General features: G+C 39.0%; 1 protein-coding gene across 1 annotated transcript; it reads right to left on the bottom strand.

The window, feature by feature from the left end:
• Positions 1 to 1,046: 1,046 nt before the first annotated feature.
• Dld (dihydrolipoamide dehydrogenase) lies at positions 1,047 to 24,312 on the bottom strand. The gene is made up of 14 exons (XM_075948869.1): positions 24,166 to 24,312; positions 22,462 to 22,540; positions 19,058 to 19,137; positions 18,331 to 18,399; positions 17,735 to 17,804; positions 16,400 to 16,500; positions 13,245 to 13,388; positions 12,519 to 12,620; positions 6,195 to 6,385; positions 4,776 to 4,946; positions 3,497 to 3,686; positions 2,977 to 3,114; positions 1,856 to 1,945; positions 1,047 to 1,764 (listed from the first exon to the last, which is right to left on the bottom strand). Exons 1-14 carry the CDS (start codon positions 24,202 to 24,204, stop codon positions 1,699 to 1,701), a joined length of 1,530 nt encoding a protein of 509 aa, XP_075804984.1. The 5' UTR covers positions 24,205 to 24,312; the 3' UTR covers positions 1,047 to 1,698.
• Positions 24,313 to 27,708: the final 3,396 nt, after the last annotated feature.

The raw sequence follows: 27,708 nt of genomic DNA, 5'->3' as shown, positions 1-27,708 counted from the left end.
TGTTAGAAACTCCCCAACTCAGTAGAATTCTGGTACAAGACAAAACTTCGAACTATTTCAGCTGCAAACTGCTATCAAACAAGAGTTTAGAGTTGAGCCAATTTAACTTCCTGATTAAAGGAAAAATGTATTTATAGAGAGAGGTTTGTGAGTGAATCCAGCCTTGACAATGTATAGTCATTACCCTAACAGCCCTAAAACCTAAAGCCTGAAAACTAGTGAAATCTTTCCCTTGAACTACCATTCCACCAGGTGGTGGTGCTCACACCTTTAATCCCAGCACTCATGAGGCAGAGGCAGGTGGATCTCTGAGTTTGAGGCCAGCCTGGTCTATAGAGTGAGTTCCAGGACAGCTAGGACGACACAGAGAAACCCTGGCGAGAAAAACCAAAACAAAAAAGAACAGCAATTCCACTGTGCAGCAATAGTAAAGCATCTGAATGGTCACAGTACTTGCATTTGTTTTACAGATGATCACTAAATGTTTAGCCTGTACGTTATACAATATTATTAGAATCAGTATTATTCCAAGTTTGCTTAAGTCAAATGAATATCTTGTTTGTATATTTGTAAGTAATTTATAATTTTCTTTTTAGAAAACTGTACTATCAAATTTAGGAGCTACTCAAATTTAAAATGACAAATTTAGATGTAATTATATAAAGTGGTACTTAGCGTTTAGTTCATGGCTATTCTTGAAATAATTATTTTAACATTTTGCCATTTAATAGCATCAGTAAATACAATTTTGTAGCACTTTTTTTTTTTGTTTTTTAAAGATTTTGAGGCAGAAGACAGCTTCTCTGTGTATTCCTAGCTATCCTGGAAATTGCCCTACAAACCAGGCTGGCCTCAAACAAAAAGATGTACTTGCCTCTCTCTCCCGAGTACTGGAACTAAAATCATGTGACCCCACTGACCAGCTCTGTTCACAATGTGAGAACATTCAGTGCTATAAAAGTGGTAAAGAATAAAAAGTAAAAGACAATCAGAGGTAGTTCAAAGAATTAGAACCATCTTAATATGCACTCAGAATAACCAGTAAATAAATATTAAGACATGTTTATTTTGGTATCTTCATTTCCTGGTATAATCATGAGTCTCCATTTAATAGTTTTGTATACAGAATCTTCATTTGGGCAACTGAATGCCCTTTAAACTTACAGGTCTTACTACAACCTCAAAACACGTAATTCTATCTCTAAACTACCAGGAATTTGGGAGTTAAATAAAATGAGAGACAATCACTTTTATTTACATGTTGTTTGTACATATTTGAATCTTGTTCTAATCACTGACTCGTTTCCAATATGAAAACCAAATTTAACTTGGTCAGTTTTCTTGAAGCTGTTCACACGAATTATCCAGCTCCTTCCCTGTAACAGATTCACCTCCACTGAATTAGAGAGAAAATCCATTAATGCCAATTCAGTAAAGTTGAATCTCACAGACAGAATGAAAACACAAGTCAAAAACTGTCCAGGATGCTACTATATGTAGCTTTCTATCCACATTAATACACTGGAACAAAATATTTAAAATATAGGTACAAGGTTATTCCATTCTGTTTAAACCTACTAAATACCTTCCAGAAGTTTCATAATTTCATCCTACAAATTCCTGAAACTGAGAGATAATCCTGTTCAAAAATGTAACCTTGACAAAAGCTTCCAGATTTTAGGAAAAACCATCTTCTAATTAAAAGTTGATTGGTTTGCCAAAAGATGCAGCCAGGTTTGCTTCTCTAAAAGCCTCGGATAAAGTCTGCAAGGGAAGCAGTAAACAAACATGAAATAGTTGTGGGACAACAGAAAACTTGGCAGTCATCAAGTCTGTGAAGTTGTGCAATAATTACCGGATGTGCGTGGCAGACTCTAGCTATATCTTCACAAGAAGCTCCGTATTCCAAAGCCAGGGCCGCTTCATTCACCATTTCTCCAGCACCCTTTAAAATTAAAAAGCAATTATGTTTCCAAGGCAAAAATAACAATATGCTAAGATTAACAAATCAGGTTTTTAGGCTTTCAAACCTTAAATTTTCTAAACTTCTGCCTATTGTTACAGCAGTTGGAGAAGTCATACAAGAAAATCTTAGGAGGAGATGTAACGGAGCAGCTTGGGCTTTGAAGTTCTTCCACTTTGCTATTTTTATGTGTTTCATGCAATTTCATTGCTTAAAAAGTAGCAACTCTCCTATAATACTGTAAGTGAAATATTAACAATGAGTTTGTAAGTTATGAGAAGTGGCATAGGAAACATTCAAACACTGTTAACTTTACTGTTCTGCCACTTATCAGGGAATATACACTTCATATTCACAGAAACCTAAGCCTTCCCTCAGGAAGTAACATTGGGCTGAGAACATGCGGAAGTCTGGAAGCAGAGAGCTCTATACCAATGGTGTATTATGCATATACACAGGCCCCAAACTGCAAACCAAATTTGGCCTGCTATAAAAACAAAGAAGGCTCACGTTCCATGGTAAGAAATTAAAGAGTGGGGCTGTACAGAGGACTTAGCAGTTAAGCACTGGGTGCTCCTGCAAAGGACTCAGATTCAATTCTCAGCACCCACATTATGGCTCATAACTCTAGTTCCACTGGACCTGATTCCCGTCCTAGCCTCAGTGGGCACTGTGTTAATGCAGTACACAGACATGCATGCAGACAAACACCCATACACATAAAATAAAGTTTAAAAAAGAATGAGTAAAGAAGACGATCAGAAAGATGAGGTCAGGATGGAGGGTGCAACCAGTATCCGCGCAACCTCATCCTTACAATCTGGTTGTCAGGCATCACTGGAGGGTTTTAGGCAATGAGACTGTGCAAGTGCTGCTGTGATCCATTGCTAAAGGCAAACTTTCAATGGCAATAATAAGCAACAACAGAATGGAAACAGCAAGTGTACTAAATTTTACCTATTAAATGATCCCCAGAAATCTTACTGGGATTTCTCTGACTTTGCAATACTTACTGGCCCCAGAATATGTGCTCCCAGTACTCGATCTGTTGATTTCTGTCCCAGAATCTTCACCATGCCATCTGTGTCAGCATTTGTCTTAGCTCTACTGTTCGCCGCAAATGGGAACTTACCAACTTTGTACTCAATACCCTGTGGAGAACAAGTTGGTTCCCATTAGTGAAATCTTCACCACTTTTGCTGAAAAATCAAAGGAGTAAATATCTCCTTATGGTCCTAACAAAGGAACAAATACATAAGCTATAACATTCTAAAGAGTTACTAAAGGCAAAGATGTAAGGCTCATTTTGGTTGTTGCTGTTGTTTTCATTTTGGTTTTTTTTGAGATGGGGTTTCTCTATGTAGCTCTGGCTGTCCTGAAACTCATTCTGTAGACTAGGCTGGCTTTGAACACAGAGATCTGCCTGCCTTTGCCTCCCGAGTGCTAGGATCAAAGGCATGCGCCACCACGCCTGGCAAGATGTGTTTTTCTAGTCACTGGGGCCATTAGTTCAAATCCCATGCTTAGGATTACCTCTTCTTTCAACTGCTCTTCTGATTTGCCAACCCAAGCGACCTCGGGGTGTGTGTAAATCACCGACGGCACACAATTATAGTCAATGTGCACAGCACCGCCAGCCATTCCTTCAACACAGATGATGCCTTCATCTTCTGCTTTGTGAGCCAACATTGGACCAGCAACCACATCCCCAATAGCATAGATACTACCAGAAAAAAGAAACAGTAAACTTCTAAAATCTAAACAGGTTAATAAGTCACCAAAAAGACAATCAAAAGCCAGAGTTAAGTATCCAATCTTTGAGCCACCAAAAATTAAATTAGTTTTATTTAAACAGTCTTATTTTCAAAATAGTGTTTGAAATAAATTTAAAATTATTAAAAATGCTCAACACTTGAGAGCCTAAGAAAGATAGGATCACTTGAATCTAGTTTAAGACTAGCCTGGACTATAGAGCAAAATTTCATCTCTACATAAGACAGTTAAAATGTAAATAAAATATTTTCAATAAAATATTAGTAAGTGATGCTAGAAAGATGGCTCGGCAGTGAGGAGCGCTAGCTGCTCTTCCAGAGGACCCAGGTTCAATTGCACCATCCACATGGCAGCTCACAGTTGCCTGTTTACTTCAGTTCTAGGGTATCTGGCACTCTCCTGAACGCAAAACACCAGTGCACATTAAAAAAAAGAAAATTAGCAATTGGGGCTGGAGAGATGACTCAATGGGTAACAGCACTGGCTGTTCCTGAAGAATACCTGGGTTCAATTCCCAGCACCCACACAGTGGTTCACAGCTGCCTGTAACTCCTATTCCATGGGATCTAATATCCTCTTCTGACCTCCACTGGGACCAGGCACTTTATGCAGCAAACAGATATACATGTAGGTAAAACATTCAAACCACAAAAATAAATAAAGATATAAATTATTGGTAATTAAAGGATTTAAGAAGTCTTCATTACTACCATTTTTAGCTTGGTAAAATTATTAGGGTAGAAATGCTATGTATTCCAACCAAGTGGTGGTGGCGCATGCCTTTAATCCCAGCACTCTGGAAGCAGAGGCAGGTGAACTCTGTGAGTTTGAGAACCGCTTGGGCTACAGAGTGAGTTCCAGGACAGCCAGGGCTGTTACACAGAGAAACCTTGTCTCAAAAAACAAACAAAAGAAATGCTACATATTCCTTTACAACACACACACCTCTTCATGTGTCACTTTTTATCTTTATAGAGAGTCAAAAATATTATCATGCACATTAACATTTAATGAAGAAAACAGATAATTATCAACTTACTTTGGAATTTTAGTTTGGAATCTGGTATTGACTGGAATTCTACCTCTGGGATCTAGTTCAATTCCAAGCTCCTCTAGTCCCAAATTCTGAGTAAAGGGCCGTCGACCGATACAAACCAGGAGTACATCACAAGTGATAACTTCAGCTTTACCACCAGAAGCAGCTTCAACACTAAATAATCAACAGCGGTAACTGTTACAACACAAGCCTGCATCGACAACTGAAAGGAGCCATGATATTTCTACTATCTTTATTTAATCATAAATATGAATCATGAAATCAAACATACAAATTCTTAAATGTTTATTCTTAAAATCTTATAAAACCACGTAGTGTTAACACAGTAGTAAGAACATAGGTCTCACCAGGTGGTGGTGGCACATGCCTTCAATCCCAACACTCTGATGTAGGGTTAAGACAGCCCCTTTAGGGGGCGGGGTTTGCCTCAGGCGAATGCCTGCCAATAAATGGGCTGGGGAGGCGGCTTGGCCTTTTTTCCTTCCTACCTCCTGTACTACGCTGGAACTTCGGTTCTGTAAGTTTATCATTAAAGTGGTAAATATTCTTTAATATCTGCATTGCATTTATTTACACCGATACACTCTGACGCAGAGGCAAGCAGAACTCTGAGAGTTCGAGGCCAGCCTGGTCTACAAGAGCTAATTCCAGGACAGGTTCCAAAGCTACAGAGAAACCCCGCCTTGAAAAAGAACAAAAGAAAGAAAACAGCTGAGGATGCAGCTTAGTGGTGGAGTACTTGTGAGAATGCTTGGGATTTGGTCCCCAGTACTGTAAAAACGTAGAAGACAGGCTGGGCAGTGGTGATTCACACCTTAAATCCCAGCACTTGGGAGGCAGAGCCAAGAGGAACTCTGAGTTCTAGGCCAGCGTGGTCTATAGAGCAAGTTCCAGGACAGCCAGGGAGGAGTCTTGAAAACAAGACAAAACCCTGTCTTGAAAAGCCCTCCACCACACATATACACACACAAAGACTTTAGAAAGACCCATGCTCAAGTATTGATTGGCTCCATCTATCAACATGACTGTGAAGAAGTTATTTTGTTAAACTAGGTAAGTATTTAATGAATGCCAGATATATGCTATCAATTTAAGTAATACTATCATCAAATTCCCCATGTTATCTGTCTGAAGGGCTGCATAAATTTTACTAAACACAAGGATCTTTAAATTTTATGAACATATACAATGAAAAATATATCATGACGAGACTAGCTGATTAGGTTTCAACTTATTCATAAATTTTAAATGGCGAATTTGATAGGCAATACTGTGTAGTACAATGCAGTAAGATGGGTCTAAGTCATAAAAAGTCTAGACTACATTTGTTAATCTGAAAATCTAAGTGCTTGTTTGAGACAAGTCAGGATGATTTGTCAAAAACAAACGTAGCATACTTACGACACGTCAATTTTTCCATCTGACTTCTTGGTGGCACCAGTAACTTTTGTATTCAGTTTAAATTTAAATCCTTGCTTTTGAAGAATCCGTTGAAAATTTTTAGATATCTCCATATCAATTCCAATTCCACCCACGTGACCCAAAAATTCAACTGCTGTCACATCTGCACCAAGTCTTTGCCAAACTGAACCCTGAAATTAATTTTTAAGAAAAGTCATAAAAAAGTTTCCAAAGCAACATTTGCTAATTATTGCAAATAATTTATTGTATTGTCTTCTTTACAAATGTTTATGGGAAGCTCTAGAGGTTAAACAGATAATTTTATCTATTTATCCACCTATTCCACATTTACTGGGCACCTACTTATTATAGCCCAGGTACCTCTATAGCGGCTAAACATCTGTTACTAAATGACAAAACTTGGTATTTCTGGGGATTTTACAATATGGTAGAGGAAGGGAACAAATAAGTAAACTTCGGGATAGAGGAATAAAGTGCCATGAGAAAGACAGAAGACAGAGTCGGGGCCTTTGGACAGCATGATTACAGAGGCTTCAGTCTGCGTAACATTTACACCAAGGAGTAAAGGAAGTGAACCGGTAGCAGTGACTGAGAAGAGTGAGTGTCAGGGCAGAGGAGAAGAGTAAACACAAGAGTCCTGAGATTAAATAAGTAGGATATTGATCTCACTGGCTTTGGACAAAGTTGTAAATCCAGGATTGGGCTCAGTTCTGGACCTGAGTTAATAAATCTCTCAGCCTTCATCACAGCAGCTTCTTTGTGCAGTAGATGGTGATTAATACAGAAACATACAAGTGGTCACTGTGCAGAAAAATAAGAGGCTATGAAGTGCCCAGCTCTAAATCTATAACACATCCCCTCCCCCAGGGCTCAGGAATCACTGCAGAAACTGAGATAGAAAGGTTTTAAGAGCCATAAGTAGTAAACAAACATCTAGCAAAACACTACTTTCTGGTCATGACAAGGCTGTTGTACACAGGAACTCATAACAATTATAACTGCATGCATAAGACCCATACAAAATTAAAACAGTCACTATCTCAGCGTGGACAGGAAAGGAGCTAAAAAAAAAAATCCACCCATAGGCGGGAAGCTATTGGCAACTGACAGTGCTGGGGGAGGGATAGTAAATGTTCTTCAAGGATGCTCGGGTAGATGGCCCTACACCATGTACATACAGATAGCCCTGAATGGAATCAGTCAATTTAAAAGAGGACACATGAAGTTGAGAGGGCAAAGTGATGGACCGGATACGAGAAAATTTGGAGTGGAGTAAACAGAGGGTGGACATTATCGAAATATATGCATGTAAGAAATTCTCAAACAACTAAAAAAACGGAAGTATGTTTTTACTACTAATAATCACTAAGGTCTGCAAAATATTAAGATGGCTATGAAAATAATTCAACAAAGGAGAAATGCTTACATTTGTACTAAAATATTGACTTAAATTAAATATTGCATTTTAACTAGTATGGCTTTGACTTCTCAATGATTCATTATCAAACAACATAAAATTTGAAGTTAGGACTAGGAGTAGAGTTCAGTAGCAGAATGCTTGCCTGTAATGTGCAAGGTTCAAGTTCTAATCCTAGCACTGTAAAAAAAAGCAAAAAGGTAGCCTTTTAAAAATATATTATTTAACATTTCATATTAAAATCATCCAGTAAGTTTAAATGGCAAGAGTATCTTTCTAATAAAATTAGATTTACATTCATTTACAAATTCCATGCATATTTTATGATGAGAATGAACAGAAGAGAAGGTACCATTGGGCTATAAAAAATCCACAAATAAATATATACAAAATGAATCATGGATATAATACCCAAGACCAAAACTTCCAGAACAAAGCACAAGAGGTGCCTTTTGTGACCCCAAGTCAGAAAAAGATACAAAAGCAGAGCACAGTCTTCTTCCCAGCAACTAAGAGGTAGAGGCTGGGAAATCATGGCTTTCAGACCAACCTGACTACACAGTTAAGATTATATCTCAAAACCAAACAGGCAACTACTAATCTAGCTTTTGAAACGTAGTCACCGTATGTCTACAGAGAAATAATAAAAGCTAAATATGAATACTTACTACATACCAGTAATGTGCTGGATATTAAGGACACATGGTGAACAAAACAGCTATGACCTCTGTCCTTGTGTTTATGATTTAATGAAATCAAAGGGATCAGGGAACATCAAGGAAGTAAGATAAACTATAAGAAACAGAACAGGGGCTGGAGAGATGGCTCAGAGGTTAAGAGCACTGACTGCTCTTCCAGAGGTCCTGAGTTCAATTCCCAGCAACCACATGGTGGCTCACAGGCACCTGTAATGAGATCTGGTGCCCTCTTCTGAACAGCAAGCATACACACAGACAGAACACTGTGTACATAATAAATAAATGTTTAAAAAAAAAAAGAAAGAAAAAAAGAAAAAGAAACAGAATGAACGGCAGGAGCACCAAAGAACCTCCGCTCTCATGAAGTGAGGCTTAAAATACTGCAAGAACTGAAAATTGAGAAATATCCCACCAGGTGCACTTGAGGGGCTGAGGTGGGTCTCTATAAACTCAAGGCCAGCCTCATCTACATAGCAAGTTCCAGGCCAGCCATGGATACACAGTGAGACACATCTTAAAAACCAAACCAAACTAAACTAAACAAACAAAAAAAGAACTATTCCAAACAGAATGTTTACCAGTAGGTGTAATGTGTGCTCAGAACTAATATTCAGATATAACCAAAACACAGCATAAGAGGAAGAAGAGTTGGCCCATAGAGCTGGAGAAATAAACCAGTAGTACAAAGGGCTTCTTCTCTTCAAAAAACACTACCATTAGATTTTCCTAACAGTCATTCAAAGACTTCAGCTAGGTAAGGGAAAGGACATGATTAAACATATGTTTAGAGCCACTGTGAAAACCAGTGGCTATAATTAGAAGTTAAAGTCAGGAAGGCCTAGAATAAGACTTGATGTTGGCCTTGGAACCCAGGGAATGACTACGTACAAGAGATCAAAATCAGGGGTAACTCCTAGAGTTCTTATGGATGCCTCTACAAGAATAAGTAACAGCAGACACACTGAAGAAAAAATGTTACATGAGAAATGAGTGTGGCTTTGTTTGGTAGGAAAACGAAGAGAGAAAAGTATTATTGTAACTGAACAGAATGCCTACAAAATACATTAAGTGGAGATAATGTGTATTTAAAAATAAAAATCCAGCTGGATGGTGGTGGCACGTGCCTTTAATCCCAGCACTCATGAAGCAAAGGCAGGTGGATCCCTGTGAGTTCAAGGCCATCCTGGTCTACAAGAGCTAGTTCCTCCAAAGCTACAGAGAAACCCTGTTTCAAAAAACCAAAATAAATAAGTAAATAAATAAAAACCCAGAAGCAGAGAGACTTAAGCTATAGATTTTATGAGTCCTTGGGTAACTGAGATGACAGTGAAAAGAACACTTTGCGGATAGACCAATAGGGTCAAGAAAGAAACTAGCAATGGAATCTAGAGCAGCACAATTCAAGGACTGAAAAGGGAATCTGAGTAAGTATTTGTTTAAAAAAGTAACCCAGAGGGTAGATGAAAATCCAGCACAGGATAAAGTGTGAGAAGCTAGGAAATTTTCTAAAGCAAGAAATCATAAAGCCGACAGCTACCAAACACAGCAGCAAAGAAAACAATCTAGTGAACTGAACAAAATCCATTTGTGTTCTTTTCAGGAGCAATTTCTTAGCACAAGAGGCCATGGTCTGAGGATTAAATAGAAGGTGATGAAACAGAATATGAACTCTTTTGAAAAATTTGATGAAGAAAAGAACGTGAGAGAAAAATTAGTAACTGAAGGGCAAGCTCAAAAGAGGACTTATTCACACAAACATAATCATGTGTCTGCAAGGAAATGCACCTGAGCATGTGTGTGACACCCAGGTAAACAGAGGCATGTTCAAGTGTAAATCAAAAGGAAAATAGCCAGGAGTGAAAGTACATGCCTACAGTCGTAAGACTCAGGTGGCAGAGACAAGTTCAAGGCCAGGCTGATCTACACGTAAATTCTAAGCCTATCAGGGCTATATGAGACCCTCTCTCAATGGGGGAGGAGGGTGTACAAAGTAGACCAAATTTAAAGAAAGAAGAGAAAAAAACCTACAAAACTAAGTCATTGTGAAGGCAGAAAAACATGTAATAAAGTATGAAAGAAAGGTGAAGAGATTACTCTTAGGGAAAATGGTATTTTCACAGCAGCAGGAAGAACAAAAGGAGAACCCTAAGACAAAAGCATTTCATCCCATGCTCTCTCCTATGTGTTACACAGGAAGTCCCATGTGAGAGAGCAGAGACAATGTGCCAGCAAACGTAGAACAAGAGTGGGGAACGAAGTGGCCATGGCAGAGAGCAGAACTCAGCTAGGGAAATAATGGCTCAGCCAGGCTGAGGTTATGTTGATATCTGTGACTTCAATAAGAATTTAATACAGGCACCAATCTGAAGAATCTACTTTCCTCCAATGGCAGAAGATAGCAAAGGAAAACCGATAGCTAAATTCAACCAAGACAATAGTTTTTGATTTTTCCCCAAGCACATATGTCAGAAAAGTAAAGTAAGTCAGCCAAGCCTGATGGTAGAGCAGGCCTGTAATCCTCTTACCCAGGGAGCAGAGGCAAGGATATCATATGTTCAATGCCTACTTGGGCTACCAAGTGAATTAAAAGGCCAGCTTTGGCAACTTACTGAAAAGTTCTGACTCAAAATAAAAAGGAAGGAGAGGGCTGGGGATACAGGTTAGTAGTGCAGGGCTTGCTTGAGGCCTGTATTAATAACTAACACTAGTCCCTATGTTCAATGCCCAGTATAAAATAAGGCTAAAGTGACTCACTTAAGAAAACTTAGAACAGTTAAAAGTAATAGAATGTGGAATCTAAACTGATCGGGAAATCAGTCAAGATAGGAAAACACAGATAACAAAAAAAGGCTACTGACTTTCTGAACTAGAAAAATCAAGCAGCTAATTAGAGTGGGAGTAATTAAGAGAAGCGTGTGACCAGGGCAAGTCTGAGCTGAGGACAGCAGAGCAGAGCAGCCATGGACAGGAAGGTGTGATGGTCCTGCAAGAGGACACCTGAAACAAAGGGAAGATTCGTTACAAATATGTGGAAACTTGCTAAGTAGCAGATAGAAGGTATAAAATACTATTGTGCTCAAACTGTAAGTACTTTGGCATTTCTAAAACATGTTAGAGAGGAGGGAAGAGTCATCACATACGTTATCTCAAGGAGTATGGGCTTTAATGGAATGCAATTTGCTCAGAATGAGAACTATTTTTCAGTATGTTGAGGGTTATCAGATTAAAAAAGATCCAATGATCAGAAAGGGTGAGAAAACAAAGAAGCAGACTATAAAACAAAGGACATACTAAAGACTAATGATTACTAAATAAGTTATGTTGGAAGAAAAAGTATATTAGCTATTATTAGAAGTTTTAAGCAAAATTCAATGCTGACTGACCTAGAATGTTATATACAGAATCAAATAGAGGTAGGATTTTTGGTTTTTTTTTTTTAAGATTTTTAAAATTTTATATGAATGGGTGCTTGCCTATATTACATCTGGGCACCAGGTTTTAGGGTTTTGGGTTTTCTTTCTTTCGTTTTTTTTCAAGACAGGGTTTCTCTGTGGCTTTGGAGCCTGTCCTGGAACTAGCTCTTATAGACCAGGCTGACCTCGAACTCACAGAGATCCACCTGCCTCTGCCTCCCGAGTGCTGGGATTAAAGGCGTGCGCCACCTCGACTGGCTGGGTTTTCTTTTTTAAGATTTTTAAAATTTTGTATAAATGGGTATTTCTCTACATGTATGTCTGGGCACCATGCGTATACCGGTATCCTCAGGCCAGAAGAGGGCACAGATCCCCTAGAACAGGAGTTACATATAGCTAAAAGTCACCATATGAACTGAACCCAGGTCCTCCGCAAGAGCAGCAAGTACTCTTAACCACTGAGCCATTTTTTTTTTTTGTCTACTACTTTTAACATGCCCAATCTTGTCCTTTTTTTTTGAGAGAGAGAGAAATTCGATTTTTAATTATGCATGCATGTGTATGTGGGTATGTGTACACAAGTATAGACGGTGAACTCCTGGAGCTGGAGTTGAGGTGGTTGTGACCTGCTATAAGAGTGCTGGGAACTGAACTCTTCCAGGTCCCCTGGAAGAACAGTATGTGTTGTTAACCACTGGGCTAACTCTCCAGCCTCCCAAGAGGTTTTAAGCCCCTTTCAGCTCCACAGAGGTAATATAAGAAAGATACTACTTACCAATTCTACACCAATTACTCCTGCACCAATAACAACCAACTTCTCTGGAACTTTTTTTAAGGATAAAGCTCCTGTAGATGACACTATAGTATCTTCATCAATCTATAAGAAAAGCAAAATAACTTGGAAAAACCTAGTAAGTTATTAACTGATCTCATGTCATAAAAGATTATGTCATGGCTTCCACATATCACAATTTCATCAACTCTCTTTCAAAATGCTAATTTGAAATTTTATCATTTGATATTCCAAAATAAAAATGGTTAATTTTAACTTCATATTATGTGCTTTATTGTGTATACATATATATGTGTGTGGAGGCAAAAGGTCAACCTCAGCCATCATTCAGGAGCCCATGCCACCACGACCAGCTGTTTACATAGGCATGTAACAAGCTCTTTTTCTGAGACAGTCTCACTGTGTAGTCCTCACTCCTGGACCAGTTTAACACTGATCTTGTAGCAATCTCCCTGCCTCCTCCTCCTAAACGCTGGGATTACAGACACTCACCACCTTGCCTGGTTTACCTTCATATTGAACTCAAATATATTATAAAATATTCTATATCTGATCATAATCACTGCAAAATGAGAAGTAACTCTGCAAGGCTAAATGCCTGCTTAATTACAGTGTTTCAGTCAGTAATTACTCATTTATAAACAGAACAAATTTATAAAAAAAACCTATCTTGTAAGAAAGGTTGTAAGAGTTAGAAGGCATACATACCGTGATTCCAGGAAAAGGAGTGACCTCTGAACCTGTAGCTATAAGGATGTTTTTTGTACCAATAACCTGAGTGCTGCCATCGGCTTTTGTAGCTGTGACCTGATTTTTGCCAGTTATCTTTCCAAATCCATTGACGTGAACAACCTTTATAAAATAATATTTATATGCTTAAAATGTTTTTCTGATAGAAATAACAGGAACAGTACTCTAGATAACACAGAACATAAAATACTTCCTTAATAATACTTAACACATATAGCAGCAAAAACACTGTCTTCTGGACATCTGTTTTCAGGGTAGTGTTATTTTGGATTTTGTTCTTTGTACGATTTGGATGATGATAAATGCATTACATCATTTTTTTAAATGTTTTATCACTATTTTAAATTAAGTATCACATAGAAGGCCAAGAACATAAAACATCACTCTAAAAGCATAAAGATTTCATTGGTGTAAGAGGTTCTTCTGTTCATGTGTTGCTTTCATTGATTAATGAATAAAGAAACTCATGAACAGAAGAACCTCCTACACCATTTCCCCTTTTCTGTTTAAACAAAAAGAAACACTTTAACTTTAACATAGTAAAATTACATAAAACAGGTATCAAATAAGAATTACAATTATAATACTTATATTTACTTTATCTTTTATCATAACTAAGGAAAACTATAACTATCAATCTATTCTTCAACTCCATCAAAGACTCCAGAGGGATATAATATTACCTACGTAAACAGTACATTGTAAACAACTTCCAAAACTCTAGAGTTGACAGAGACATCTTGCTGCCTGGACACTTAACCAAAGTTCTTCTGTACCGTTGGGGCATCCATCTTCAGCCTACAGGCCCACAGTATCCAGCAGAATTTTCCATGAAGCTGGAAATTTCAAAGACAGTTCAGTCACTTTCTTCTGTGTCTGCAGAATGTCTCACAGACTCTTCCATGAAGCAGGAACCCCGAAGGACCACCTCACCTTTAGGCAAGTGCAACAGTCATCTCCCTGTGGGTCCTGCATGTCCAGTGAATCAGTCTAGGCAAGAACAGTTTCTTGCCACATGGTTATCAAACTCCTTAAGGAGCCTCTTCGATGCCCATCTTCCTCTTGAAGTAGCTAGTGCTGCCAGGAGCAGACGTGTTTCATTGTCATGAAAAGCCCTAAGTTATTAAAACATTTTAAATGCCATATTCTGTAGTCTTTGAAAGATATGAAGAATGCCTATCCATCTGAAATACATCTCTGTACATCTAGAAAATCTAACATGACTACAAGCTTGAATATTATAGATGATTATCTATTAACCTATATTTCTTAGTTATACATTACATTTTTAAATGAACACAATTGTAATACCTTAATCAAGATCAGAAATACAGATACATATAACAAAACTGACCTTAAATTTATATCAATAAACCAAGATCTATACCAATGCAAATTATTCATATCTATATCATATACCCCTTTAAATGTAAAAGAACCTTTATAAACAATATTTGGGAATATGGGCATAGATTTATCCATACTGCTTCGGGCTGATTGGGGGCGCTGTTAATCAGGTCTTTCATGGTGTATGCTAGGTTTATCTCAGTCAGCAGTTGGGCGAAGTATTTTTTTTTTTTTAGGGTGTTCACAGCGACCTTTCAGGAGGCCTTGGTCCATGAAACTATATTGGTGTAGAATCAACCCACAGGTTCTCATCTTCTGTGAAAACAAAAGAAGAACCTCCTTTCCAAAGCAACTTATCCTTAGACTCAAATTTGGAAGTCATGATACCTTTATAATATGCATGCTGGTTTAGCTTAGTAGTCCATACAATGAAATGTCTCTCTGTACTTAGCTCCTTCACAGTCAAAAAATTCAAAGAAAACACAATAATATACAGAATGCAGACTCCCTGTAAATTTCCCATTTTTACATGGCTTATTATTCTTTACTTCTTTTAATCTATGACTATCTGTACTATGTCTTTTTAAAGACTTTACCCTTTCTTTTAAAATTAACTTTATTTTATGACTCTCTATACTCTTTTCCTTCTCTCTCCCAAGCCTATGTACATTTATTTAACACTGTGTCCCATATAGAGGTCTTTTATATCTGAATCTGTCCTATTGTGAATCTGTAATTCTTTACTGTCTAGAAGAGCTTTTAAAATGTTAAGCAGCTTGGTTGTTGGCTCCGCCTCTCTCCAATTTTAAAATGGTGGAAGCACCACCAGTGCTAATTCTGGGGCCACCAGGCAGGAGCCACGCTCAGCAGTCCAACCCCGAGAATGAGCATGCATCACATAAACCCTTTTTATCTGAGTTACAGCCAAATCTGCCACACAGAGCACTGCGCAGCCTGGAAACATCTCTCTGTATGGCGGCGGGAATCCACCATGATCTCTGGCCTGCACAAGCCTAGTAGGCCTGATCCCACCACCGGCAGGGGCAGGAAGAGCCGAGCCATGGGCATGGTCCCAGCTACTTTCCTTCCAACCCCAAGTGGGCACACAAACACCCAGGCCCACAAATGCTCCATAGCCGGAGATTGCATAGGCAGCAGGGCCCAGGAAGCCTCATTTTAAAATAGCGTGGCTTTTTTTCTGCTGCTATTTCTAAGTCAGGAAAATCTCTCTGCTGCACACTGCCAACAAACAGCAAAAAGCTGTTTTAAACTCTGTTTTTTCTTTTTCTCGAAATTTTTTTTAAGCTCTCTTAGGTTTTACATGGAGTTAGATGGCCACATTGGGCCACCAATTGTCACATGGCAAGGCATACTTGTTTGTCTCGGCTGCCTGGCTAGCTTACACGTGAAATAACCACACAGAAACCGTATTCATTAAAACACTGCTTGGCCCATTAGCTCTAGTTTCTTATTGGCTAATTCTTACATCTTAATTTAACCCATTTCTCTTAATCTGTGTATCGCCACGTGACTGTGGCTTACCGGCAAGAATCTAACCAGTGTCCGTCTCAGGCTGAAGATCCACGGCGTCTCTCACTCTGCCCTTCTTCCCAGCATTCAGTTCTGTCTTCTCTGCCTACCTAAGTTCTGCCCTATCAGGCCCAAAGCAGTTTCTTTAATGATTAACCAATGAAAGCAACACGTGAACAGAAGAACCTCCGACACCACTTCATGTCTGTCACTCTGAGCACTGAACACCGACTGACCTTATTTTGTTTGAATAGGTGGGCAATTCCCCCTGTTAAGGCTTTCACTGCAGAACTCTTCTGCTCCATCATCTTCTCTAAATTCAAGCGAACTTCTGACACTGAAATTTATTAAAAAAATCTTGTCGTTATTTAAACTCTGAGAGCAATGTTTTCAACTAATCAAGATCTCAAAATATTCATCTCAATGTTGATAAACTATATCAAAGACAGTACTCACTTTTAAATTTTAATAACTGTCATAACCACAGCCAGAAAAGCTAAATTATCACATCACAATAATAGACCCAATCAAGCACTGTTAAATGTACATCTATGTCAAAAATGCAGACCAAAATAAAAATGTTCTATTCCATTACAACATTCTACAAGTAATTTATGATGGTTATTAGTCTAAAAGATAGTTAAATAAAAGTGGCAAAATCACCTGAAATTATAAAGACAAACGTTAAAATTTCATGAAACAAAACAATTGAGTATTTGAACACTTCAAAATACAAAAGCTTTATATGAGTTTAGTTGAATCAACTCAATTTTAAAATTTATTTATCTCAGAATCCTGAAGCAACAATATAAGATAAAAATGTTCAACTCAACAGAACTCAGAGGAAAATACACAGCAGTCAGTCGATGCAGCCAACAAAAATACAGACTCTTAGACATGGCAAAGCTTGCCTACAATGCAAGTCTTCTGACTAACATCATGGTACTGTCACAAAGTGCGATGTACTTGCTGTAGTATATGCACTTCTCTATATGCTGACTCCCTACAAAATCTCTTTCAGAAACCTATTACTGCTAAAAAAAAAAATGTCACGAAGTACATTAAGTCTATCTTCTGGAAGTTTCTGTCAAATACAACTAGAAAAAAGGGGGGGGAGGGTAAAAACAGCCCTCCAAAACATGGTAAAGACAATACAGACTAAATGCAAATGTTATAAACAATCCTCTTTTCTCACTAAACCTCTCCCTTCTCTCTCTCCTCTAGCTCTTTCTGTTCTTTCAACCACCAACAGCTCTCCTTCCTTCAATCTTACCCGTCAATAGCAAAGTACTCAGAAATCAAGCCTTAGCCTTTCCCACATTCAAAAGTTGTGTGGGAAAAATGAAAACTGACTCTTTACTGGCACCAAAAGATAGAACTTAGGAAAAGCTTACAAAGGTACAGAAGCTGTCATGGTAGAATTCTGAACCTAAGTAGTCTTATGTAAATCTCTTTAAATTTCGAGATATTTATCTCTCTCATCCTTGAATAAACATCTGTTCACACATACCAGTTCTTAGCAAGAAGAGTCAAGCATGACTGTTACTTCTAACTATAAAAAGTATACTTACTTTCAATTCCCCTAGATGCAAAATCTTTTCCATGGGCCATATGGTAATAATGAGAATTATTCAGTAAAGCCTAAAAGAAGTAAGGCAAATTTACCAAGTACTCATAAACAGACTCTATAACGAACTTACAAGATGACATTTTCTATTTAGAATAGTACATACTATGATACGAATTCATCTTTTCTTCTCAAACAATTAGCATAAGATAAACAATAGAGACTAAAACACACAGAAACAAGAATAAAAAACAAAACAAAGTTATTATCTTTAAATGTAAAACGAAAAGAACACATTTCAAGGTGGCAGGTCAAAAGGCAAAAACAAAAAAAAAAAAAATTTGCTAACTATCTTTTCACTGGCAATGGAAAGCTAAAGAAAGAACAAACCCAGAACACTGGAGTCCGGAAAAGGAGGACTCTCAGAATGTATGGTAGGCTATGATAGCATTCAAAGGTTTACAAAGGAAAAGGCTTATAAACATACTCAGATTCCTTTTAAGACACTGTATTAGATTACCAATCTAGTCTCAATACATCTCTGCAGTCAGTAGTAGCTAATGAAAAATAATCTTTGCAACATTTGAAACACATGCTCACCTTTGAAGGAATACAGCCCACATTCAAACACGTTCCACCTAGTGTTTCATTCTTCTCAATGCAGACTGTCTACAGTCAAAGAGAACATTACTTAATTACATGTAAATACATATTTCATTTCACTAAAGTTCAAAATATACATGTCTAAATTGCTCTGCCAAGCAAGCTACTCAAACTGTGCTTTTTCAGACTAAAAGAACCCTTTGAAATCTATCATCTGAATCATAAAAAAATGAGGCTAACACCAGAGTGAATTATTTTAAAATGATTTTTGTTCAATATTAACACATATGTGTTTTTACTGTTATCACTATATCCCAAATGTATTTAGAAACCAAAATGAAGTATTTCAAAAGAAAAATAGCTGACTTTTCTATACTACAAGATTACTACAACCAATAAAGCCCATTAGTCACAGATTTGGAAATAATCTATAGTTCTAATCCCCAGAACCCACATGGCCGTCCATGACCGTCTGTAAAGGCTTTCATGCCGCTTTCAGGCCCCGGTAGGTCCTACCGTGCACAAACATACATGCAGGAATATAAAATGCCCAAATGCATAGGTTTACAGTGCACAAACATACATGCAGGAATATAAAATGCCCAAATACATAGGTTTAAAAAAATTTTTTTTCTACCTATTTCCCATGTGCAAAACTTTTTGTGGCTAAAATAAGCTTGGCCCATAATAAAACAAAGCAACTTCTACATTGGGTATATCTTACCTTAAAGCCTAACTGGGCAGCTTTGATGGCAGCAACATATCCTCCAGGGCCAGAGCCAATCACTGTCACATCAGCATCAACTGCAACAAGAGGAGATTGATACAAAATGGTAAGTAACATTTATCAAAAACTCTCCAAATAATCAGCATGTTCTTTACAGCATTATTTTGCTCCAAGATATTTGATGTTCTTTGATGCAACAAAAAAAGGTACAAATTTTGAAATCCCACTTTTATCATCTATTCATTATAGCATACGCAAATACAACTAAGTCCTAGAATACAAACCTTACATCCAGCTGCCACTTACTGGTTATTGTATACCAAATGACATAACTCTTCTGTAACATGAGGAAGACAAGGACAACATAAACATAGCATTTTCAAGAAAAAGTAAGAGGTTCAGAAATGAACTAGTTTAGAAATGACTAGCCCAAATTATCTAGCAATTAAGCAGAGACAAATTAAGCGCGTTTTTTTTTTTTGTGGGTTTTTTGTTTGTTTGTTTTGTTTTGTTTTTTCCTGGTTTTTCAAGACTAGGTTTCTCTGTAGCTTCGAAGCCTGTCCTGGAACTAGCTCTTGTAGGCTGGCCTCTAACTCACAGAGGTCCACCTGCCTCTGCCTCCCAAGTTCTGGGATTAAAGCCGTGCGCCACCACTGCCTGGCACAAACTAAGGTTTTTGACTCTACATCTGGTTGTTTTTCTTTTTATTAATATAATCCCATTCTTTAGTTTCAACCTTCATAAGTTAAACTCCCAAAGAGCAAAGCTTTAAACCATTAGCAACATGACTTTGGATAAGTAATCTGACCTGCTTCACTTTAACCCTTGATTTGCAAAATAACCACAGGGAAAAAATTTATAGTCATAAAACAGAATTTTGAAGACTAAAAGTAGTTTGTAAACTGTCAATGGCCTTAACCTCTAAGCTATTTTGCAAGCTTCTCCCATAAATATGCTATACCCCAAACTGCTCATCATCTGAAATCCTGAACTAAAATTATTCACTTTCTGATCATAATCTTAAAACCTTTTAGTCCTCAAGAATAAAATGAGGACTAAAACAAATCTGGGTTCGGGGCTGAAGAGATGGCTCAGTGGTTAAGAGCACCAACTGCTCTTCCAGAGGACCTGAGTTTGATTCCCAGCACCCACATGGAGGTACACAACCTTCTGTGAGAATAGCTATACCACCAAAATAGAAACAATCTCAATGTAATACCCATCAAAATTTTAATGTAACCTTTAACAAAAATAAAATAAACAAATAGTAGAATAAGAAAAGAAAAACAAAAAACAAAAACTCCTAAAACTCACATGGGAGCACAAAAGACCCCAAATAGTCGAAGCAATTCTGAGAAAAAAGAGCAACACCAACACTATCATATTTCCTATACTATAGAGAGCCATAGCAAAAAGGGGGGGGGAGGTACTGGTGTGTGCACACATCCACAAAACAGATATGTACACCAATGGAACAAAATATGAGATACAGAAATAAAACTATGCAACTACAGAGCTGGGAAAACTGGACATCCATACATAAGACTGAAACTAGAGTCTTATTTCTTACAAAGTTCAAAGTGGACTAAAGACCCTCACATACGACTCTGGCACTGCTAAAGGAAAATACTTCAGGACAGGCTGAACAAGGATTTTCTGAAAAGTGCACCCACGGTCCAGAAAATAACATCAAGGACCAACAAATAGCTAGGCAGTGGTGGCATACACCTTTAATGCCAGCACTGGGGGATGGTCTATAGAGCAAGTTCCAGGAGAGCCAGGGATATACAAAGAAACCTTGTGGGGGGGGGGGGAGGGAGGGAAGGAGGGAGGGAGGGAGGGTGGGAGGGAAGGAGGGAGGGAGGGAGGGTGGGAGGGAAGGAGGGAGGGAGAGAAAATAGAGCTGACAATGGGTTGCCTAGAAGTGAAGAGCTCCTGCACAGAAACAAAAGCTAGAGAGTTCCCGAGAACTAGCTATACGGGCGACAAAAGATTGGTTGATATCTAAGACAAAGAATTCAAAAAATTAAATCAAGCTAAGCTTGCTTTCTTACAATAGCTCACGACTACCTGCTACAGTAGACTTGACCCTTCCAACGTCAAGATGACAAGCTACAGGCATGCCCACAGACCAATCTGATGGAAATAATTTCTCAAACAAAGGTTCCTCTTCCCAAGTGACTCTGGTTCATGTAAGTGGACAAGAACTAACCAGCATGGTCCCACTCCATTAAAATCTGAGTGTCTGCTCAAAGATTGCAGAGAAAATAGAAGGCAACAAATAAATCTTAACATTCTCCTATTACATGATACCCAGGACGGTTCTGTGACCTCCACAAATCAACTGTGGCATACACACAGGCACTCTCACACTTAAACATATACAAAATTAAAGAGTAAAATATTTTAAAATTTAAATTTTATGGATGAGTCCAATAAACAGATCACTTCAAATATTTTTTGTACTAGGAAGTTAAATACCTCACTAAAAGCCCATTTATCCCATTCCAGATGCTTATTAAAAATAAATATATTTGCAGGGCAGTGGTGGCACATACCTTTAATCCCAGCACTTGGTAGGCAGAGGCAGGTGGATCTCAGTGAATTTGAGGCCAGCCTGGTCTACAGAGTGACTAAGACAGTCAGGCCTGTTACACAGAGAAACCCTGTCTCGAAAAAACAAACAAACAAACAAACAAACAAACAAAAACCCCAAAACATATTATTTTATAGAAAATTCAAAACTGCAAGAAAACATTAAGAAAATTATACATCACACAGCTCCCTTTTATGTATATAATGGTAGTCTTTAAAAAATTGTTCAAATGTCAAATGTCATCATCGTCATGAAATTTCGAGGCAGCTAACACAACCTGACCCAGCAGACAAAATTAATTCTTAAAAGCTGTAATCACATGAAATTGCTCATTGCAAAACCCATCTGTGGCTCTCCATTACACCTGAAGTAAAATCCATACCACCCTGTCTGGCTTAGAATAATTTCATGATCTGATCCCTGCCTATGACTTTATTTTTTGGGACTTTGTACATCCACTTAGTCTTCTTGCTTTCCCTGGAGGCTCACAAATTAAGTTCCATTTCACACCTTTCTTACTGAAGCAACCTTTCACCCCCTCACCTTTCCTTGACATCCTCTCTAGGCTCCTAGTAAATTGTTTTCATTTTCAGTTACTTCTCCAAACACTTGTTACTTATGTATTACTCTTAAGAATGGATGCTACCTTGTTTACTTCTTGTAACTAAGTGTTCAATCAACAGTAAATTAATGTATAGATTAATTCTAACACAGAAAAGTTATTCTAACACTCGATTTCTTTTACATAAAAACAGAAAGGAACTGTCAACTAATCTGATTGAAAACCGCGGCATCAAGTACTTACTTGGTTGATCTGCATAAGTTCTTAAAGGCACCGAAGAAACTCCTTGTAAACCATGAGATATCCGATTGAAATGGCCTCTCTAGAAAATGAAAAATAAGACAAAGAAAACTTTCCTGTTAATTAAAACATAATTTTTACAATGGGCTGGTAAGATAGTTGGATAAAGAAGGCTCCTGCAAACAAACTGACTTCCCAAATTCAATCCCTGGGAATCATATGATGGAAGAAGGGAAATGATTTCCAAAAAGTTGTGCTCTAACCTTCGCACACACACACTCTAGCTAGCATGCTAATGTCTACACACATACATTCAAATACATAAATGTAACTTACAAGATTGATGAAAGCAAACTGGGGCAAATGGATCAAGGACTTTCTGTTACCACACAGGGTATTCTATCAATTTTCCCTCTTTGTCAATAATATTAAACTTTCACCATCTTACCTTGCTAGATCTGCCCTATTAAGAATATTCAATGCACTGTCTAATCTTAAACTTAATAAAATGTACTCACTGGCTTACAATTTTATTAAAGTTTCAGAAAGCATGGCTGATTTTGATGCCAAAAATCATTTTACCATTCTAATTAAAAGTCTGAAACTTTGAGTTGTTATTTAAATACTTCAACAACAATCATTTCACTTGTCATGCGTTCTAACTAATCTATTTAACAGTCTGTAATCACAACAGTTATGAGGCTGTTCTTGAGCCACTAATATGAGCAGAAAACTAAACTAGGAATTTACCAACAGTTTCTGTGCTCCCACATTCTGGAAGTCCCACAAACTACAACATACTCTCACTCTCTAAATACTTATGCCTACCATTTCCTAAGACCAGTGAGACAAAGAAACCAACAGAGTTCCACCTGCTATCACAGAGAGCAAATCAATGGAAGGCAATGACAATATATACTCTGAAATAGCAATGTCCTTTACTTGAAGGCAATCTCTGCACTTGAGATCAAGTCAGCCAACCAAAGAAGAGCAAGCTGTCTGTACTGAGTTTTAGTCCCGGCTCAGATTCTCCCTAAAAGGACATTTTGCATGTTACATTAATTTTTGAGCGCAAACAACTCAGACGTGAAATAAGAGTCTGATTTCTGTATTATCTCTAAAGTACTTGCGCTACCCTGCCACGACGCTGCATACATTCAGTTTGGAAGTCTCTAACTGACAGGTGAAACGGGGAAGTGGTTTGGATAGACCAATGCAATAATTCAAATAAAAAAAAATGCCCCAGGGCCTGGCGGATGGCAGAGGGCACTAGTTTAGAGTTGCGAACGCAGACAGGACCTTAGAGCAACACCCAAGGCTGTGTTGGGGCTGACCACGTCTGGGCCATTCGCGTTTCAAGGTTACCTACCCCCCACAGGAAAGTAGGCCTGGGTATGAGCTGGGATGCGGCAAAAGGTATAAAGGTGCATACGGCGGCTGAGAGGGCTGATTTGCTCGTTCCCGTGCCCGGGGAAAAACCTAGGCCCCTCGGTCCACGTCCGGAAGTGCGGTGTAGGGCTGCGGGCAGTCATTCCCCAGCAGGGCCCTTCCCGGCCCCAGCCCGCGCTCCCCGCTGTCTCAAGAGGCCCGGCTGAAGCGGCACAGAGGCGGGGCTGCGGCCGTTCCCGGCGTCAGGCCGCGTCCAGACCCAGGAGCGGGCATCTCGGCGCCCCTGGCCCAGTAGCACCACATGCAGGCGGCCCTCACCTTGGCCAAGGAGCAGTACACACGACTCCAGCTCTGCATCTTCCCTTGGTCCTGACCCTACCGACAGGGCTTTCACCTCCGCTGAGCCGCTGGTAAGTTTAGCCAAGGTCTCCCCGCCCTGCGCATGCGCGAGAGCAGTACGTCATCGCCCAGGAGCAGCGCGATTGGCCCGAGAGGCGGAGGAGAGCTGCTCGCTACGTCGTACACTGTCGTAAAGAACGCCATGCTTAGTGGCAACTGGGAGTTTGGACACTGTTGCCAATGTATCTAGAGTAGAGGTGCAGTTAAATTGGAAGACAGACTAAAATAAAAATGCTTGCTCAGTGAAGCCTACAGAAAGTAAAGTTTAAATAAGGAAAAAAAATTGACAAGCTCATGGTTATGTTAGGCATTCGTGGACACTTCCCAAAGACTTTTATCTCGCTTTACAAAAACCGTATGAAGTATTTTCATTTTCTGGATGGAGCCCTGGGAACTTAAAGACAGCAACAGAGAGATAACCGCATCCTTGAGGACAAAGACATTGGTCTTAACTACTGATTTATAATCTACTTTCAAAAGTCTTGTAAGGGATAGATGGGCCCCAGACTTGGGCCTTTCTTCACCAACACCCTGCTCTGAAAACGATGCTAACAAGAAAATAAAGGAAATAAACTACCTCCTGTTTCTCTATTTTGTAAGCGTGCCTCCCCTGTAGAGCAAACTAGAAAGGGTTGGGATGGTGGGTGAGATACTAGGTTTTCATTGAATATCATGCACCTTAAAAGATTGATAACTTGTCTATAGGTTTGAGCACGGAGGCGTAAGGTATGATTCCCACTTTGTAATAACTGTCTCTAGCAAGAAAACTTCTCAACGTTTCCCAAAAGTTCACAACCCAGACAGTCTAATGAACTCCGTAGAGTTAAACATGGATATTAGAGTTAGATGGAGATGACTCCTTCCTATCTATGCCCATTTTGAGGGAAAAAAGCGAGAGTGGATGAATGAATGAATGAATGGTTGGTTTTGACGTTATAAAGAAAGCTAGCTGTTACCAAATATTCACACACACACACACACACACATACACACACACACACGCCTGCCTCTTTTCTTGAAAGAGTGTCCCATGTGCCACAAACTGCCGTCAACCTCCTTACGCAGCTGAGAAGGACCTTGAACTTAATGATTTTCCTGCTTTCATTTCCTGAGTGCTGGTCTACCACCATGCCAAGTTTATGCGTTTGGGTGATGGAGATGGAACCCAGGTCTTCTAGTGTGCCAGGCAAGGACTCTTCCAACTCAGCTACATCTCTAACCCTTGTTCTTCACTTTCATACACTTACGAAGTGTTCAGAACCCTTGTTCTGCCCTTTCATACACTAGCAGAGTGTCCAGCAGGACAGGTAGGCATTCAGAATTGCAACTTCCTTTTCCAGGTTCCATACAACTATATATAGGCATATGACCAAATACTGGCCAATGCCCTTCTTTGTTTATTATATGTTAAATTATTTCTGATAATCTTTGATGGAACAATTCTCATCATAGTGTATTTAAGCCAAGTCCAAAACTTATCACTTTTTAAGTTAAAAAGTAGACTTGATTTCACCTTCTCTTGAATATGGAACATCCTTAGGCAAATGTTTCTTCTAATGAGTAAATTGTGCCACAAAGACATGTGCTCAACTATGTTCATAACAGCATTGTTTGTCATAGCCAAAAACTTGAAACAACCTAAATGCCCTTCAACTGAAAAATGGAAAAGGAAAATGTGGTACATTTACACAATGGAGTACTACACAGCAGAAAAAAATAACGACATCGAAATTTTCAGGCAAATGGATGGATCTAGAAAAATTTATTGGGTGAGGTAACCCAGACCCCAGAAAGACAAATATCATATGTACTCACTCTTAAAGTGGCTTTAGGCATAAAGCAAAGAAAACCAGCCTACAATTCACAATCCCAATCTAGACAACAATGAGATCCCTAAGAGAGACATGCATGGATCTAATGTACATGGAAAGTAGAAAAAGACAAGATCTTCTGAGTAAATTGGGAGCATGGGGACCATGGAAGAGGGTTGAAGGAAAGGGAAGAAGAAGGGAAGGGAGCAGAGAAAAATGTATAGTTCAATAAAACTAATTTTAAAAAATATAAGATATTGGAGGATTAGGACGATTTTAATCTTGCCTATCAGATTACCGTTGTGTTAATATTAGTTGCTTTGAACACTCCTCCAGAGATGCCTTTAGGAAACCAGTCATAGAGAAGTCACTGTTGCTGGTTCCCCAAACACAGCTCCAGCTTCTGAAGGCACTGCCACACACAGTTGTTTCAAATAGCAAGTGGTTAATTTTTTTTTTTGCCATCACCTGCCATTTCCACCCTGGCCAGAGCAGAGACTTCACTTGTTCTAGACCTCCTCTAGAACAAACATGGTTCTTCATTTGCATGGATTTCTATGATTGGTACAGACACCCTTGGCACACACCCCTCTGGCCCCTGGCTGTATAACTAGATGATCTTTTTGGTGTTGAAATTTCAGGGCTAATAAAGGACTTCTCTGGAGTGCTCTTTTCTTGCCTACTTTTGATCTTCAGCCTTAGTAAAGCAGAGTCACAGAGTAACATGAAAGAGAAAATGATAGTCGAAAGAGCACAGAGACAGGCAGCTGTGACACTGGCAGTAATGACAAGCAGCTGAAGAGTTCCAGAGAGCTGCCAGGCATTGGAGACCCAGTCTCAGACACATTTTATTAATAACTGAGAATGACAAGACCCCAAATCAAGCTCCTGTAACCCTTGCTGTTGTAGGGCTGAAGGTCCCAGCACCCGGGGCTGAATGAAAGCCGTGACAGTAGAAAAAGCTACCTACTGTAGTGTACTGCTGTCTGCCTCGACCACACATGACTCCAGTGGCTCACAAGTGGGTGGCTGTAACACAAAACCACAAGCCTTCAACCTGAGTTCCGAGTGCCATAAGTCTGTCTTTTAAAGACACGAACAATACTGGTACCTAGCTCTTAAAAACTACAAGCCTCTGGTTTTGGCTGGCAAGCCTCTAGGCCTTGGGCACTCAAGGGTCTACCAATCCCAGCACAGGAAAAGCTTCTTGCCCATCCACCCATGATTCTTATCCATGAAGAACAGAAACACCCAAGCCAGCTACAAGGCCTTTAAGAGCTATTACTCAAGCTCCCTCAGGCATTTACAGATCATTTCCTCCATTGTAGTGTAACAGGGGATGCCCACACAATAGAGTTCGAAGGATCCCCTAAATGAGTCCTAGCCTAAAATAATTCTACTCCATCTAATCGCTTCCCTAATCCCTATCTTGAAAGCATCCCATTAAGAGATTCATTGATATTGTCCCTTTTCCAAATGTTCCCTATTAAGTTTACACTAGCTCCAAGTTCCGCCTTGGGGAAGAGTCGCTGACAGAATGAACATCTGCTGATTGTTCCTTCTCCAAATGTTCTCTACTAAATCCAGGCTGGCTCCAGGTTTTGCCTTAGGGAGAAACGGCAGATGGAAGATGAGCAGACGGCTATAAGCT

This window comes from Microtus pennsylvanicus, chromosome 14 (genome assembly GCF_037038515.1).
Source record: "Microtus pennsylvanicus isolate mMicPen1 chromosome 14, mMicPen1.hap1, whole genome shotgun sequence".
NCBI lineage: Eukaryota > Metazoa > Chordata > Mammalia > Rodentia > Cricetidae > Microtus > Microtus pennsylvanicus.
The sequence above is the reverse complement of the archived record's forward strand: the minus strand, read 5'-3'. Positions and strand labels throughout refer to the sequence as shown.